The sequence below is a fragment of the Nycticebus coucang genome, chromosome 8, assembly GCF_027406575.1.
Source record: "Nycticebus coucang isolate mNycCou1 chromosome 8, mNycCou1.pri, whole genome shotgun sequence".
NCBI lineage: Eukaryota > Metazoa > Chordata > Mammalia > Primates > Lorisidae > Nycticebus > Nycticebus coucang.
Window position 1 is genome coordinate 5,781,030 of NC_069787.1, and position 17,355 is coordinate 5,798,384.

At 43.6% G+C, this 17,355-nt stretch overlaps 1 protein-coding gene across 1 annotated transcript in view; it reads left to right on the forward strand.

Moving 5' to 3' along the window:
- The window catches only part of FGD5 (FYVE, RhoGEF and PH domain containing 5), a 140,506-nt gene that overhangs the window by 78,839 nt on the left and 44,312 nt on the right, over positions 1-17,355 (forward strand). The window contains exons 4-5 of the mRNA XM_053598601.1: positions 1,838-1,896; positions 2,009-2,039. Coding sequence (XP_053454576.1) covers positions 1,838-1,896; positions 2,009-2,039 — 90 coding nt within the window. The remainder of the gene's footprint in view (positions 1-1,837; positions 1,897-2,008; positions 2,040-17,355) is intronic.

A 17,355-nucleotide genomic window follows, 5' to 3' on the forward strand; every position in this document is an offset into this window, starting at 1 on the left:
TGAGACAGGGTCTCCCTCTGTCATCCAGGCTGGAATACAGTGGCATGATTATAGCTCACTGCAGCCCCCAACTCCTGGGCTCAAGCAGTCCTCCTGGCTCAGCCTCCTGTGTAGTTGATGCTACAGATGTGCACCACCACACCTGGCTAATTTTTTAAAAATTTTTGGTAGAGAAAGGGACTTCCTGTGTTGGCCAGGCTGGTCTGGAACTTTCTGTGCTCAAATGATCCTCCTGACTCAGCCTCCCAAAGCGCTGGCATTATAGGTGTGGACCAGCATGCCTGGGCCACAGTCCATGCTTTTTCTTTTCTTTTTGTAGAGACAGAGTCTCACTGTACCGCCCTCGGTAGAGTGCCGTGGCGTCACACAGCTCACAGCAACCTCCAACTCTTGGGCTCACGCGATTCTCTTGCCTCAGCCTCCCGAGCAGCTGGGACTACAGGCGCCCGCCACAACGCCCAGCTATTTTTTGGTTGCAGTGTGGCCGGGGCTGGGTTTGAACCCACCACCCTCGGCCTATGGGGCCGGCGCCCTACTCACTGAGCCACAGGCGCCGCCCCACAGTCCATGCTTTTAACTGTGCCTCTGTGTATTTGCCCTCTCAGCAGGTAGTCAATGACTTTCTCAGCACTAGAGTCTATTATTTGCTTGACTAGTGAGTGGCTCCTCCAGTTCAGTAACATGCAAGGTTCAGCACAGAAGGGAATTTAGAAGTTAGTTTGTTGATACATGGGGAAATCAAGGTTTGACCTTGAAAGTGACTTGTGCAGCCTGATACTGGGAGGCAGTGGGTGAGCTGGAACCAGAGCCAGGTGTCCTGGTTGAGTGCTCTCTGCTCCACTGTGGGCTACTGGCCACCAGCCACGCCCGGCTGCCTCGTCTGTTTCGTCAGGCTGCCGGTGGTGTCTTTGTAACTCTGGATCCCAGCCACCAACTGTGTCTGATATCCGGCAGGTCTGGGGCCGCAGAGGAGGAGCCTGCTTTTGGCAGAAGGCTCAGGCATCTGTCTTTGTCTCAGCCCCCACCCATCCTTCCTGTTTATACACATAATCTCAGTGTATTTCCCAGATCTTACAGGTGTGGGAGCTGAGGCTCCAATGAGTTACATAGCTCACCTTCTGAGGTCAGCCTACAGAGTTAGCTCTTCCCAAGTGGAGTGAACATTCATTCGTCATTCACTCATTCATTCACTCATTCATTCTTTGCAACAACAAAGAACTACTTATCCGCTAAGCACTGGTCATGCACCAGTGAAGTTCATGTTCCCTACCCTCCAGTGGAGATGTAATTGCCTTGTGGTAATGATGGGTGTCATGAGAGGGGAGTGTTCAGAAAGGATACCGGACTCATCCAGCTCAGGGATAGGGATCAGGAGAAGTTTCTTGGAGGTGATACCATGGCTGAGGCTTAAAGAATGACTGGGGGCTACGTAGGCAGACGAGGGAAAGGACTTGGAGGGAATAGCATGTGTATAAGAGGAAGGAAGAGAGGACTCCCTAGTACAGAGAACCACAGGTTGTTCATGATTGGTGGGGCTGTGGGATGGGAGGCAAAGGTCACACCATAATGCTAGCGGCCATTTATTGAGCATTTATTATGTGTCAGACTCCATGTCGGGCCTTAGCTCAACAACCTTCTGAGTTAGATGCTCTGAATATCCACACTTAAAGACAAGCAAACCAAGGTGCAGCGGGGTTAAGTAACTTTTTGAAGACACACAGTTAATGAGTACCAAGACACAGTCTAAGATACACTGGACCTTGTCTCCAGCAGCTTGGTGGCCCGTCTAGAAACCCTTAGTACCTGCCCCTCTTAATGGCTTTGTTTCCTCCTGCAGGTGGAAGGACAGTCCAGAGCCCTTGTCATCGCACAGGAGCTGCTGTCTTCAGAGAAAGCGTGAGTCCCCAAGCAGCTGCCTGTGGCCTTAAGCTTGTAAACAAAACATCACCCCTCCCAGGCTTATACAGGATGGGAATTAATGCAGCCTCAACCCTCTTTTCCTCTGCAGATATGTGGAGATGCTCCAGCACTTACATCTGGTGAGTTAATCATTTTAATTGTCCAAAACTAATTGCCCTTTTACAAGGCTGTGATAAAAGAGGCAGGAAAGCAATGAGGAGATAGAGGTGATTTTCATTAACAGGGGCTTGGCAGCAGGCAGGCATTCACCGGGGCTTTTCAGGGAAGTCCATCTCTGATTAATGTGCTTCAAGGGGCTGACAGCTCTGAGCTTTCAGTGCGTGTACCTCCCTGTACACACACTGAGATGGATGGGGGCAGGGACCGAGGTTTCTAGAAGGATTTGAGGAAAGGTAGTTCAGGCCTTCCTGTGTGTGTGTGAGTTCACGTGCACACCTGTGTGTGTGAGAGGTGTGGGTCCATTTGGAGAAGGTGCTTGCACAATGACAGGGCAGCTGAGGGCATAAGAGGCTTTCTAAGTCACCTCTCTGCAGGGACAGGGACATCTGCGCTGGTTGTGAGGGACTCCTTTGGACCTTCAGAGGGAAGAAGGCAGACTCGGGGATGACCTGCACTCCAGTCACTGCCACCTCATACAACTGACAGGGCCATCTGCACAGTCCCCCTTTGCCATCAGTTCAATTCAATACCACAAATTTTTTTTTTTTTTTTTTTTGAGACAGAGTCTCTCTATGTCACCCTTGGTAGAGTGCCTTGGCATCACAGCTGACAGCAACCTCCAATTCTTGGGCTTCAGCGATTCTCTTGCCTCAGCCTCCCAAGTAGCTGGGACTACAGGCACCTGCCACAACGCCCGGCTATTTTTTTGTTTTTAGCAGGCTGGGGCTGGGTTCGAACCCACCAGCCCTGATGCATGTGGCCAGCACCCTGCCCACTGAGCTACGGGCGCCACCCAAACATTTTTTTTTTAACTCTAGTTGTGTAATAGGAGCTGGGGAATGGAAAGACAGATTAGACAGGGCCTTTCTCCAGGTGCTCTCTGGCCAACGAAGGGAACAGATCAGGGGAGTGACTAACAGTGTTGGGAGATCTGGGCAGGGTTCCCTGAGGTGGTGCTGTTTGGAGCTTACTCTTAGGAAGAGGTAAGGGAAGAGGTCACCACTGAGACTTGGGAAGTGGGGGAACGTGGTAGACTTACCACCTCAGGCACTTGGGACGGTTCCCTGCCCCTCTGAGCTCTCTGAGCCATTTGCAGTCTTGCCATAGTTCAGCATTTGGTTCTACACTGCTTTGTATCACTCGCCATCTCAAAGCATGTCTGACCTGGGAATGTCCACGCTGGACATTTTGTAGGTGGTGATATGGAGGCCCAAGAGGAGTAAGTGGCCAGTGTCACACAGGGATTGAGCTGGTATAAACTCCAGTCTCACTCCCAGTCCACACTTCTTGGGTGTTAATTCTGAGTCCCCAGCTGCCTTTGGAGCCCTTCAGGGCAGGGACCATCTCCGGGTGCCCTGGAGCACCCAGCACCAAGCCAGGCCTCCTGCTGAATCTAGCTGTGGTCCCTGTCAGCAGTGTCACCTTGATGTCACACCCGCATGTGAGCAGCCAGGTCTCCGGGAGGAAGACTGAGCACTACTCTGGTTTGGGGCTCCCAGCCCCTCATTTTACCCTTGAGGATGAAAGCTTTGTGTGCATTAAAACCAAAGCCCTCAGGCCTGACATTTACCACCCTGCCAGCCCCTTACACTTAAAGGATCTCTTTCCCAAGAACAGAAGGGATCAGTCTCCCATTTTTCTTCTCTCACTTGTTTCTAGGCTGGCAGCATGACGGAGGAGCTGGGCTTTTTTGTTTTATGACTTTTGTTAAGAGGGTTTTAACTGGGAAAACTTCCATCTGTGTTTGTACCATTTCCTGCCAGTTGGAAAGGCACTGAAGCTACTGGTTATCCATAATAATATACTGAGGGTGGAGGGGCAGAGCCCTTAAAGAGAGAGCCCATAACAATCACAGCTCATGAGCCAGTCGCGGAAATTGGTCGGGAGCTATATTTATCCTATCGGTGCTTATGTGGAAAGAGGTGGCAGAAATCCCTAGTGCAACTCTTAAGTCCTAGCAGAGGGACGCTAGTCTCAAAGGAGACCCACAACCTCTAGGGCAGCAGTTCTCAACCTGTGGGTCGCGACCCCTTTGGGGGTCGAACGACCCTTTCACAGGGCTTGCCTAATATCAGATATTTACATTATGATTCATAACAGTAGCAAAATTACCGTTACAAAGTAGCAATGAAAATAATTTTATGATTGGGGGTCACCACAACATGAGGAACTGTATTAGAGGGTCACGGCCTTAGGAAGGTTGAGAACCACTGATCTAGAGCCTTCACCACCCCCCAACTTTGGATCCATCCCTATTGGGTAATTTGGCAAGTTCTTCCTCAGAATTTCCCCTTAGAGATTTGATGCTGTTGACATCCCAAGGTGACCCAATGATGGGCAGGGCTGGCCATGCTTCCCCAATCTCCCCAGCTAGAAAGGTCCCTGGCTCTGTGGTGCTGTTGTTAGGGGAGTAGGCTGTGGTCTCTATGTTTGGAAATCAGTTCTGTGCTTGTCAAATGGTATTACAGATAGATCTGACTTGGGGATTATTAAAAATTCTTATCATCTAAATTGAACCCTAATGGTTGTGATCCTGTTTCTGGATAGCCTACTAAGAATGGAGTTTATATATATATATATATATACACACACATAATTTTATACATATGTAAATATATGTATATTTGTATAATATATATATATATTTTTTTTTTTTTTTTTTTGGAGACAGAATCTCATTATGTCGCCCTCAGTAAAGTGCTGTGGTGTCACAGCTCACAGCAACCTCAAACTTGGGCTTAAGCAATTCTCTTGCCTTAGCCTCCCAAGTAGCTGGGACTATAGGTGCCCGCCATAACACCCAGCTATTTTTTTGTTGCAGCGGTCATTGTTGTTTAGTTGGCCCCCTTCACCCCCAGTCCACTACTCTGATGTCTACCCACCCAGCCAAACAACCATCCATCCCTTACCATCTACTCAGCCGACTGAATCCAACTCTCCAATCATCCGTCTGTCTGAACTACTCATCCTAGAACAGGCCTTGGAGCCCCAAGATGAATAAAGCCCAGAACTTGCCCTTGATTAGGTTTCTTTCTTGCAAGGAGAGGTGGGGAGGAGAAATAGATACGTGAACAATTATGCTACTTTGTAAGAATAATTTGCACAACTCTAGTTTTGTGAAAGATCTACAGGGGCATAAGGGAGGGAGCGACTCACTTTGGTGAATCCAGGAAAGTTTGCAGAAGAGGTGCCATTGAGATGGACTTTTGAGGAGTCTTGCAGGCAGGGCAGCGGCAGAGGAAGTCACACAGGCAGGGTAGTCGGCGTGGCAAACACTCATGAGTGTGAAGTCTGTCTCCTGATTGATGTGCTTCCGAGGACGGATAGCACTGAGTTTTCATAGATAATTTTGGAAAGGCAGGTGGGAAGTTGAATCAAGGGTTAAGTCATGGGTCCTAAAACAAAGTTAGGACCAGAATGAAAAGTACCTAAAATGCCAGGCGAAGGATCTTCTGCTTTCCCTTGTACATGGTGAAAATTAGAGATTTCGAGCAGATACGGCCCCTGGACACCTTTAATCCTCTGTTTTCTCATCTAAAATAAATCCTTCTAACAGAAGCTGAAATTTCCTACCATGGCTCCCTCCTGTGGCCTCAGTCATTGAAGGCCTGCTCAGAAGCCAGTCTGCTGATTAGGAGACATAACCCTGGAAGTTGTCACCACCTGAGGCCCCAGGAGAAGTTCCCTCCTCCGAGAGGCCCCTACCCACATCTCCAGCGTTCCCTCCTGCGTGGGTCCTTACCACTCACTTTAGCTGTGCTGGCCTCTTGCTGTTATTTGGATAATAAGAATGTGTTCACACCTCACAGTCTTATGTTTGCCCTCTCTTCTGCTGGAGTGTTCTGTCCCTGATCTCATAACCAGTTCCTTCTCATTCAAGTCTCAGCTCCAGTGTCACCTGCTCAAAAACTGATATCACAAAACTTAGGGGCATGAAATAACTGTGTTACTATGTTAAGAGATCATCTGGGCCAGGAATTTGGAAAGGGCCTGGTAGGGGAGCTTGTCTCTGCTCTGCGATGTCTGAGGCCTCACCTGGAAGACTCAGAGACTGGGGAGACTTGATGTCTAGGGGCTGGTATCACCTGGAGTTTCTTCACTCACATACCTACGACCTCAGCTGGGCTGCTGGCCAGAACACTACTGTGGCCTCTCCATGTGGTCTCTCTTGGTAGGGGAGAGACCTTACAGCATGGTGTAAGACCATAGTGTAAGACCATGCTGTAAGGATGGCTGGGTTTCAAGAGTGAGTGTCTCAAGAGAGAGCCAGGAGAAAGTGGCATTTTTATGATCTAGCATAGAAAGTCATACAGTTGAGACAGTGACAAAGGTCTACCCAAGTTCAGGGGAAGAGGACATAGTCTCTACCACTCCATGGGTGGAACATGAGACTCACATTGTATAAAGATTGAGTGAGAGAAGAGATATTGTTGTGGTCATTTTTGGAAAATACAGTCTACCTCCAAAGCCTTTCTTACGTGTCAGTTAGGAATTAGGTTTGACTGCTAATAACAGAATTCCAATTATAGTGGTTTAAATAATTTAGGGGTGGTTCTTGCATGTGGAATAAACCCAGGTCAAATTTGGCAGCTCCACAAAGTTTCAGGGACCAGGATTCCATCTGTCTTCCTGCTACATCCATTTCCAGGAACACATTTCCCTTGTACATAGTGAAAATTAGAGATTTTGAGCAGGTACGGCCCTTGGACACCTCTGTTTTCTCATCTAAAATAAATCCTCAGGAACACAGGATGGCTGCTGCAGTTCTAACCATCACAGCTATGTCCCAGGCAGGAAGGAGAAAGGCAGAAAAGTGAGAGGTCATGCCTCTTAGCTTAGTTAGTCCTCTTGAAAGCATGACGCTTTCCTGAAATCTTTGCTCAACTACTTCTTCCCTTTCACTGGGCACTCCAGTTATAGGAGAAGCTGGATCAACTGAGAGTCTACTGGTCAAAGCTGGCCGCAGCTCAGTGGGTCTACTTATATGTTCATTCTGGGTCCCAGGCTAAAGGGGCAGTAGGTAACCCCAGAAGATCTTTTCCCAGGGTGACAGCAGAAAAGCAAATAGAAACAGCAGAGGGCTTTTAAGAGGCAGGCTCACAACTGGCACATTGTCATTTCTGGCCATATCCCATTGGCCACAGCAAGTGCCATGGCGAGGCCCAGAGGCTCACGGGGCAGGGATATGCTCTTGCCTGTGGTGAGTTCATGGCAAAGGTTGGATTCCGGGAGGGTAAAGCACGTAGCTGTCCTCTCTTCCCCACTCTCCATCTCACACTTCCTTTTATTTAATTCCTAGCACCTTTCACCATGTGAAATAACCTAATTTATGTATTTGTTGACTTGTTATGTTATTGTTTTCATCTTCCTTCAGTTCAAAATACTTTCTAATTCCCCTGTGACTTCTTCTTTGACCTATGGGTTATTTAAAACTATGTCGTACAACTTCCAAGTATTTGTGTATTTCCCAGAATTACCATTGTGGTTGGAAACATACCTTGTATGGTGGCAGTCCTTTTAAATTTATTGTAACTTGGGGCGGCACCTGTGGCTCAGTTGGTAAGGTGCAGGCCCCATATACCGAGGGTGTCAGGTTCAAACCCAACCTCGGCCAAACTGCAACAAAAAATAGCCGGGCGTTGTGGCAGGTGCCTGCAGTCCCAGCTACTCGGGAGGCTGAGGCAAGAGAATCGCTTAAGCCCAGGAGTTGGAGGTTGCTGTGAGCTGTGTGAGGCCACGGCACTGTACCGAGGGCCATAAAGTGAGACTCTGTCTCTACAAAAAAAAAAAATTTATTGTAACTTGTTTTACAGCCCAGCATATGGCCTAGCATGTCCTGGAGAATGTTCCATGCGTACTTGAAAGGATCATGCTCTTCGGTTTCATTGCGTGGGGTGTTCTGTAGATGTCACTGAGGTCAGGTCGATTGATAGTGTTGTTTGAGTCGTCTGCATCCCCTCATTCTCTGCACAGTGGTTTTGTTCGTTATTGGGAGTGGGCGTTTAGGTCTTGACTGTTAACTGTTGAATTGTATATCTCTCCCTTCAATCCTGTCGGGTTTTGCTTCATGTGTTTTGGGGCTGTTTTTAGGTGCTTGTTTGCTGTCTGCCTCCCTTGCTAAACTCAGAGTTCCTTAAAGGCAAAGAGCTAGACTGTTCCCTTGCCCCCTGTGGCTTGTGATGCCTGGTACATAGTTGGTGCTTAATAAGTACCCAATGAGTGAGTAATGGCAGGGTTAGTCCTTCCAACAGTCCTATCATTTCTTCAATCAGGTAGCACCGGCTGTGTCCCAGGTACTGGCAACTTATCAGTGCACAATGGAGGAGGTCCCCATCTTCCAGGAACTGAGTCTAAAGAGGGAGGCAGGCGTGACAAGGAATAATATTAATACAGTGGTAGGGGGTATTTCAAAGCTGAGGGGCTCATGAGAGGCACCCCAAGGGCTTCAGAGACAGATTGGGGTCAGAGACAGAGTCCCAGAGGGAAATGTGTCTGAGAGCCAGGTCCAAATGCAGTGGGGAAGGTTTGTGTCTAGCATCAGCATGTGCAAAGGCCCAGAGGCCAGTTAAGAATGGCATGTTTGGGAACTGAAAGAAATTCAGCCTAGTGGAAGCATCGTGAGTGAGAGGCAGAGCAGTGAGTGATGAGGCTGGAGAGATGGGGGGAAGAACAGCCTCATGAACCATGCTAGATCCCTGAGGGTCCGTGGAGAGGCTATTGGGTGATTCCAGCACTGGAATGCCATAGGCAGATTTGAGGATTATGTGCTTGGTGGCTGACTACAGGGGTAGGGCTGGGGGCAAGGAGACAGACTGGTCACACATTTCTGGGTTGCACTAAAGACAGCAAGTCCTAGAGAGGGTCAGAGAAGCATCATGGTGACTGTATGCGGGTCTTGCAGAGGGTGAGGGCTGGGGAAGGGCATGCTGTGGTCAGCGTGTGCACCAGAAGTGATCCAGAAGAGATGTTAACTAAGATGCCAGGGTTTCCCTAAGGGAGGGTGCAGATGAGGAGGGGACTTTCAGGTACCCTGGGGGGGGGAGGATTGCTAGATTGTTCATTTATTTTAGATTTATTTTTAGTTTTTTGAGAAATCTTCGTACTGTTTTCCATAGTGGTTGTACTAATTTATATTCCTACCAACTTTTCTCCATACCCTCGCCAGCATCTGTTATTTTTTCTTTCTTCTTTTTCCTCAAATTCATATGAAGAGAAGCATCTGCTATTTTTTCTTTCTCATGCTAGCCATTCTGACTAGGGTAAGATGATATCTCGTTGTGGTTTTGATTCGCATTTCCCTTATCATTAGTGATGTTGAGCACTTTTTCATATCCCCGGTGTCCATTTGCCATCTTTTGAGAATTGTCTGTTTGTGGCCTCTGCCCGATTTTTTTTTTATTTCAGATACAAATATTTTATTAGGTATGTGATTTGAAACATTTTATTCCATTCTGTTGTTTTATTTTTGTAGTTTTTTGATGATATCTACTAAATTGCAAGTTTGCATTTTGATAATGTCTAATTTATTATTTTCTTTGCTTTTATTGCTTTTCATAAGCCATTCTTTTTTATTTTTTCATTAAGTCATATGTCCATAGATCATTGATACATTTATGCCTTTGTGGGATTCAATGTGTTGATTATGTGTACAAATTGGAGTGCTTACATCCTACTAATTAACATAGCTTTCACCTCAATTACTTAATCACAGTGTTAAGACATTTGGGTTCAATACTTGATAGATTTGACTTGAAGGGGAGTTTGTTTATTGTTGGGTTGTTTGAGTTCCTTGTATGTGGGTCACTGTGAGTGTTTTGAGGCAGACTGTGTTACAGTCCATTATTTCACTTCCAAGAAACACATTCAACAGCATCCTTTCTGATTCACCTGTGTAAATTTCAACTTGCTTGGCTTATCAGTGTTGCTAGGAGGGCTTCATTTGTTTCCATCCATGAGGATTTTACGTTTCTCAATTTTTGTGTATCTCGAAACTTTTGTACTGACCCACATACATTCTGGATATTAATCCCTTCTCAAATGAATGGTTTGCAAATATTTTCTCCCACTCAACAGGTTGTCTTTTCACACTGTTGGTTGTTTCCTTTGTTGTACAGATGGTTTTTAGTTTAGTTTATCTATTTAGTTATAGTCCCATTTATCTATTTCTGTTTTATTTATAGTTGTCTGTGCTTTCGAGGTTTTAGCCATAAAATCTTTGCCTACATCAGTGTCCAGAAGTGTTTCCTTTGTTTTCTGTTAGTAGTTTGGGGTCTTATGTTTAAGTCTTGAATCTGTCTTGAATTGATATTTTTCTGTGGTGAGAGATAGAGGTCCAGTGTTATTCCTCTGCATTACACATGTCCCATCTTCACAGCACTGTTTGTTCAAGATGGTGTCCTTTCCGAAATGTATATTCTAGTGCCTTTTCTGAAAATCAGTTGGCTGTAAATATGGTTTATTTCGGGGTCTGTATTCTGTCCGATTGATCTACCAATACATTGCTGTTTCGGTTAACACAGCCTGGAAATATATTTTGAAGTTTGAAGTCACATAATGTGATGGCTGCAACTTTGTTCATTTTGCCTGAGAAACTTTGGCTTTTTAGGCTTTTTTCTGGTTCTGTGTGAATTTATTTTTTATTTATTTTTATTAAATCATAGCTGTGTACATTAATGCAATCATGGGGTACAATGTACTGGTTTTATATCCAATTCGAAATATTTTCATCAAACAAGTTAACATAGCCTTCACGGCATTTTCTTAGTTATTGTGTTAAGATATTTATATTCTACATTTAGTAAATTTTCACATGTGGCCTTGTAAGATGCACCATAGGTGTGGTCCCACAAATTACCCTCTCTCCACCCATCCTCCCCCCTCCCCTTCCCACCCTATCCCCTTTCCCCATATTCTTGAGCTATAATTTCATAGGAGGGCTGAGTACATTGGATACTTTTTCTTCCATTCCTGAGATACTTTGCTAAGAAGAATATGTTCCAGCTCCATCCGTGTAAACATGAAAGTGGTAAAATCTCCATCTTTTTTAAGGCTGCGTAATATTCCATGGTGTACACATACCACAATTTATTAATCCATTCGTGGGTCAGTGGGCACTTGAGCTTCTTCCATGACTTGACAATTATGAATTGGGCTGCAATAAACATTCTGGTACAAATATCTTTGTTATAATGTGATTTTTGGTCTTCTGGGTATATACCTAGTAGAAGAATCGTAGGATCCAATGGCAGGTCTATTTTTATATCCCTCAGGGTTCTCCAAAGGTTCTGTGTGAATTTTAGGATTTTTTTTTTCTATTGCTGTGAAAAATGATATTGGTATTTTGATAGAGATTGCATTGAATCTGTGTGTACCGGTATCTGTACCTGTATATGGTATAGTCATTTCAATGATGTTAATTCTTCCAGTCCTTGAATTCAAGATGTCTTCCCATTTATTTGTATCCCCTATAACTTCTTTCATCATTGTTTTGCAGTTTTCCTTACAGAGATCTTTCACATCCTTGGTCAGATCTATTCCTTGATATTTCATTTTTTCTTGCTATTATAAATGAGACTGTCTTTTTGATTGCTTTTCCAGCTATTTCATTATTGATAGATTATATAATAGAAATGCTACTGATCTTTGTATATTGATTTTGAATCCTGTAACTTTACTGAATTTTCTTATCAGCTTTAAGTTTTTTGGTAGTCTTTTTTTTTTTTTAGAGACAGAGTCTCACTTTACTGCCCTCCGTAGAGTGCCGTGGCGACACATGGCTCACAGCAACCTCCAGCTCTTGGGCTTACGTGATTCTCTTGCCTCAGCCTCCCGAGCAGCTGGGACCACAGGCGCCCGCCACAACGCCCGGCTATTTTTTGTTGCAGTTTGGCCGGGGCTGGGTTTGAACCCGTCACCCTCAGTATATGGGGCCGGCGCCCTACTCACTGAGCCACAGGCGCCGCCCTTTTTGGTAGTCTTTAGTTTCACTAAATATAAAGTCATGTCATCTGTCAAGAGAGGCAGTTTAATGTCCTCTTTTCCAATTTGGATGCCCTTTATTTCTTTTCCTTGCCTGATTGCTCTGGCAAGTACTAGGATTTCTCGTACTGTGTTGAATAGGAGCGATAAAAGTGTCTTGTCCAGTTCTTAGAGCCTTTCAGCTTTTCCCCTTTCAGTATGATTTTCGCAGTGAGTTTGTGATATATGGCCTTTATTATTTGAGGTATGTTCCTTCTCTGCCTACTTTATTGAGTGTTCTTATCACGATACAATGTTGAATTTTAACAAATGCTTTTTCAGCATTGAGGCAATCATATGGTTTTTGTCCTACATTCTGTTGTTGTGATATTTATTTGCATGTGTTAAATTATCCTAGTATTAGTGCTATAAATGCTATCTGATCATGGTGTATCATCTTTTTGATATGTTATTGAATTCACATAGCTAGTATGTTGTTGAGGATTTTTGCATCCATGTTTATGAGGGTTATTGGCCTGTAGTTTTATTTTTGTTGTTGTGCCCTTGTCTGATTCTTGCATCAGGTAATGCTGTCCTTACAGAAAGAGATGGAGAGAATTCCCTCTGCTTCAATTTTTTGGAATTGTTTAAGGAGGATTGGTATTAGTTCTTTATATGTTCAGCAGAATTCAGCCGTGAATCCATCTGGCCCTGGGTAGCTTTTCTTTGTTGGAAGACTGATTCAATCTTGCTACTTGTTATTAGTCTGTTCAGGTTTTCTATTTCTTCGTGATTCCATCTTGGTAGTTTGTGTGTTCCCAGGATTCTATCCATTTTCTCTAGGCTTTCCAGTTTATTAGTGTATAGTTGTCCCTAGTAGACGCTGATGATCTTTTGTATTTTGATATTGTCAGTTGTAATGTCTCTTTTTTAATTTCTGACTTTTTTATTTGGGTCTTCTCTCTTTTCTTGGTTTTAGTCTAGCTAGTTATTAATAGAGGGTGTCCATAAATTTCATGTGCAATTAAAAGAGACAAGTATTTTAAGTTGCACACGAACTTTATGGGCACCTAGTATTTATCAATTTTGTTTTAAGAACCACCTTTTTGTTTTATTGATCCCTGACATCATTGTTTTAAAAAACCCTCCAGGTGATTGTATGAACAGTAACATCTGAGAACCAAAGACAGATGATCCTTTAATGTCCCTTCAGTATGGACACTGTGGTATCCTGCTGCCTAGAATCCAGCGTCCTCTAGGTCACTAGTCTCCAGTCTTGGCTGTGCAAAAGTATCTAAGGAGTTTTAAAAAAACTCCAGATGCTCGGGTCCCATGCTTAGAGTTTTTTGTTTTTTTTTAAATTGATTTAGAGAGCTGCCTGGCCATCAGGATTTGAGAAGTTCCTAGGAGATTCCAGTGTGCATCTTAGATTGAGAACCTACTGGGAAAGTAGCAAATTGGAGGGTGAAAACACAAGTCAATGAGAGTGAGTAAGGCACAGTCTGCTCTCTGCTTAATGGGGGGAGGGGGGGAGACGACAGAAATATGAAGGGCAAGTAAATAGTCTGATAATGCAATTATTTTGGAAAGGCATTGCTTTTTCAGGCTGGGACACGTGAAACCCAGCCCCAGGTGTGCATCAGGGGCCCAGGAGGACTGAAGGCCATGGGCTAAACATGGCACATTTTCTAAGAGCTGCTGTTTTGCTCCAGATGCATAATTTTAAACAAATTAGATATGGATATATTTTGAAGACTAACATAAAATTTGCATTAATTTATAAGTTAAAATAAGATACATCAAAGACATTTCTAAGATCGTCCCTTCAGACTGTGACCCCAAATTTCTGCAGACTGTAGGATGCTCAGGAGGCCCTTAGACTCACCACTGAAATAATCTCAGAGGGCCTCAGGAAGAAGATGGCATTTTAAGTAGCTTTGAAAGGTCAGCCAGATGTAGATGCTGGTAGCACAAAACAAAGACACAGAGGATGGAAAAGAGGATTATTATAAAGCAGTGGTTACCAGAAGAATCAGTGTCACCTGGAAAATTATGAGAAACAAAGATTCCCCAGCCCCACCCAGATCTGCCAAATGGAGACTCTAGGTGTGGGGCCCAGAAATCTGGGTTTCCGTAAGCTGGGCAGGTGATGCTGTGCTTGCTCAAGTTGGAGAGCTGTCATGATGGAATGCTCAGGAAGCTGTTGGGGGCTGGGCCAGCTTTTAAAGGCCCTGACCATCAGGCTAAGGAGTGTAACTCAGCTCTGAAGGCAGCAGAGCTGCCAAGGGTTTGGAGGAGGGGAGTAAAAAGTGAGGAGCCTCTCCTCCTTGCTCTAGGAGCCTCAGAGAACGGTTTTTATAAAATGTCTTAGAACTTAAGTGCAGTGGAGTACACAAATCTTAGTGCAGCTCGTGTGTGTGTGTGTGTGTACACTTCTGATGGCCACCCAGGTAGAACATTTCCATCATCCCAGAGATTCTTTTCACATCCTCCCAGAAGTTGCCACTCCTATTTTGCTTCTGTCACATTCAGTTAGTGTAGCCTGTGCTTGAACTTCCAATGAATGGAATCATGAATTATGTACCCCATGGTGTCTGGCGTTAGCTCAGCATGGTCTGTCAGAGTCATCTGGAGATAGGATATAGGTATTCCTTTGTAGGAATATCCCATAGCTCGTGAACATTGGGGTTGTTTAGGTTAGGCTACTATAAAGGTGTTATGAATGTTCTAATATGTATCTTTTAGGAAACACATGCCGTCCTTTTCTCCTTGTTATTTATCTAGCAGCAGAATGGTGGAGTCAAGGCAAGCCTAGATTTAGCTGTGTTAGAAACTGCCAAATACGCTTGCAAAGAAGTTAAAACCATATATATTCCCCCTCCCAGTGTATGAAAGCAACACTTATCAACCTGTGGGTGTTGTCGCTCTTGACACTACTCATGGCCATTCTGGAGATGGCGTTGTGCTGTCCAACTGTGGCTTAATTTGCATTTCCCTGATGATTAATGCAATTGTGTCTCCTTCCTTCTGTTTGTTAGCCTTTTGGAAATCCTCTTTTAAAAAGTGTCTTTTGCTTTTTTTTAATTGAGTTGTCTGTCTTTTTCTTCTCGACTTTACAGGAGCTCTAGAAATATTCTGAACACAAGTCTATTTTCAGATATGGGTATTGTGATATTCTTCCGATCCATTTACTTACCTCATTCATTTTTTTAACAGCTTTATTGAGGTATAAATCTCATACATACATATCTGCCCTTTAAAGTGTAAAATCCAGTAGTTTTTAGCGCATATATTTTCAGAGTTGTGTAATCATCACCACAGTCAATTTTAGAACATTCTGATCACCCCAGGAAGAAACCCCTTACCCTTGAGCTATCACTCCCCATGGGGGATGGGGGGGAGTCATACACACCAGTCTCCCAGCCCGAGGCAACCACCAGTCTACTTTCTGTGTATAGATTTGCCTATGCTGGGCATTTCATATAAATGGGATGAGAGAATTTGTGATCTTTTGTGTCTGGCTTTTTTTCATCTAGCATCTTCTTTTCAGGGTTCTTCCCTATTGTAACATGGTCCATACTTGGTTCATTTTTATGGCTAATATTCCACTGTCTGGATAGACCATAATTCGTCCGCTTTCAGTTAATGGATATTTTGGTTCTTCCACTTTTTGAATTTTATGAAAATGCTGCAATGAACACTCACATACAGATTCTTGTGTAAACACAAGTTTTCCGTTCTCTTAGGTATATACCTAGTAGGAGTATAATTGCTGGGTCGTGTGACAACTCTTTAATCTTTCCAGGAGCTGGCAGAGTGTTTTTCAAATTGGCTGCACCATTTCACATTCCCACCATCATAGTACTGTATGAAGGTTCCGATTTTTTCACTCCCCTGCAACACTTGTTATTGTTGGTCTTTTTGTTTTGTCAGTCTTTTATTACAGCTATCTTAGGGAATATGAAATAGTAGCTCATTGTAGTTTTGATTTTCTGTTTCCCTAGTGAGAATCTTTCATGTGCTTCTTGGTCATTTGTATGTCCTCTGTGGAGAAATGTCTTTCCAAATCCTTTGTCCATTTTTTTAACTGGGTTGTTATTTTATCATAATTCTGTAAACAAGTCTCTTACCAGGTATATGATTTGTAGATATTTTCTCCCATTCTATAGGTTGTCTTTTTACTGTTTTGATAGTGTTCTTTGAAACCCAGAAGTTTTTAATTTTGCTGAAGTCCAATTATCTATTTTTTGTCGTTGTTGCTTGTATATTTGGTATCATATCTAAAGATGAAAGCTTTGCCTACCCCCACGTCACAATTACTACTATACTTTTTAAAGAGCTTAGTGGTCATAGCTCTTACATTTAAGTCTTTAACCCGTTTTGAGTTCATTTCTGTGTACAGTATAAAGAAAGACTCTAGGTTCACTCTTTTGCATGCAGATACCCAGTTGCTCAGCACCATTTGTTGAAAAAACTGTTCTTTCCCACTGAATTTTCTTATCACCCTTATTGAAAATCATTTGACCAGAAATGAAGAGTTTATTTCTGAATTCTGAATTCTGTTTCATAAATGTATATGTCTATCTTTATGCAGTACCACACAGTCTTGATTCCTGTAGCCTTACTGTTTAAATTTAAGTCAAAAAGTCTGAGTCTTCCAACTTTGTTCTCTTTTCAAGATCGTTTTAGATATTCTGTGTCCCTTGCATTCCCATTTGAGTTTTAGGATCTGCTTGTTGTTTTCTGATATTAAAAGAAAAAGGCAACTGAGATTTTGATAGGGGTTTAAACAAACTTGTATGTTAACAATACAAAGTGTGAAACTTAAGTTCACAAACTCATCCTAGAAAAAAGTGCTACATATCTCATTGTTGATATCAATCACTGTGTCACCTTCAACATATTCCTCATGGGAAGTTATGCACAGATGCCAGCAACTCATCCAGTCTTCAGTTTTGGAACTCTTTTTCTGGAATGGCCATCAGAGCTGTTGTCATACTATGCTTGATGTTCTGAATGTCAACAAAGTGTCTTCCTTTTAATATTTCCTTTATATTCAGGTGAAGAAAAAGTCATCAGAGGTCAGATCAGGCGAGTAGGGAGAGTGTTCCAGTAAAGTTATTTGTTTACTGGCTAAAACCTCCCTCACAGACAGTGCTGTGTGAGCAGGCGCATTGTCGTGATATAAGAGCCATGAATTTTTGGCCAAGATTTTTAGTTAGGATTTTCTTTACTGTTTCTCTGTTGATGTTTACTTTGTCAGCTATGCTTCTCACAGCCACCTGATAATTTGAAGCATAATTTGATGAACTTTTGCAG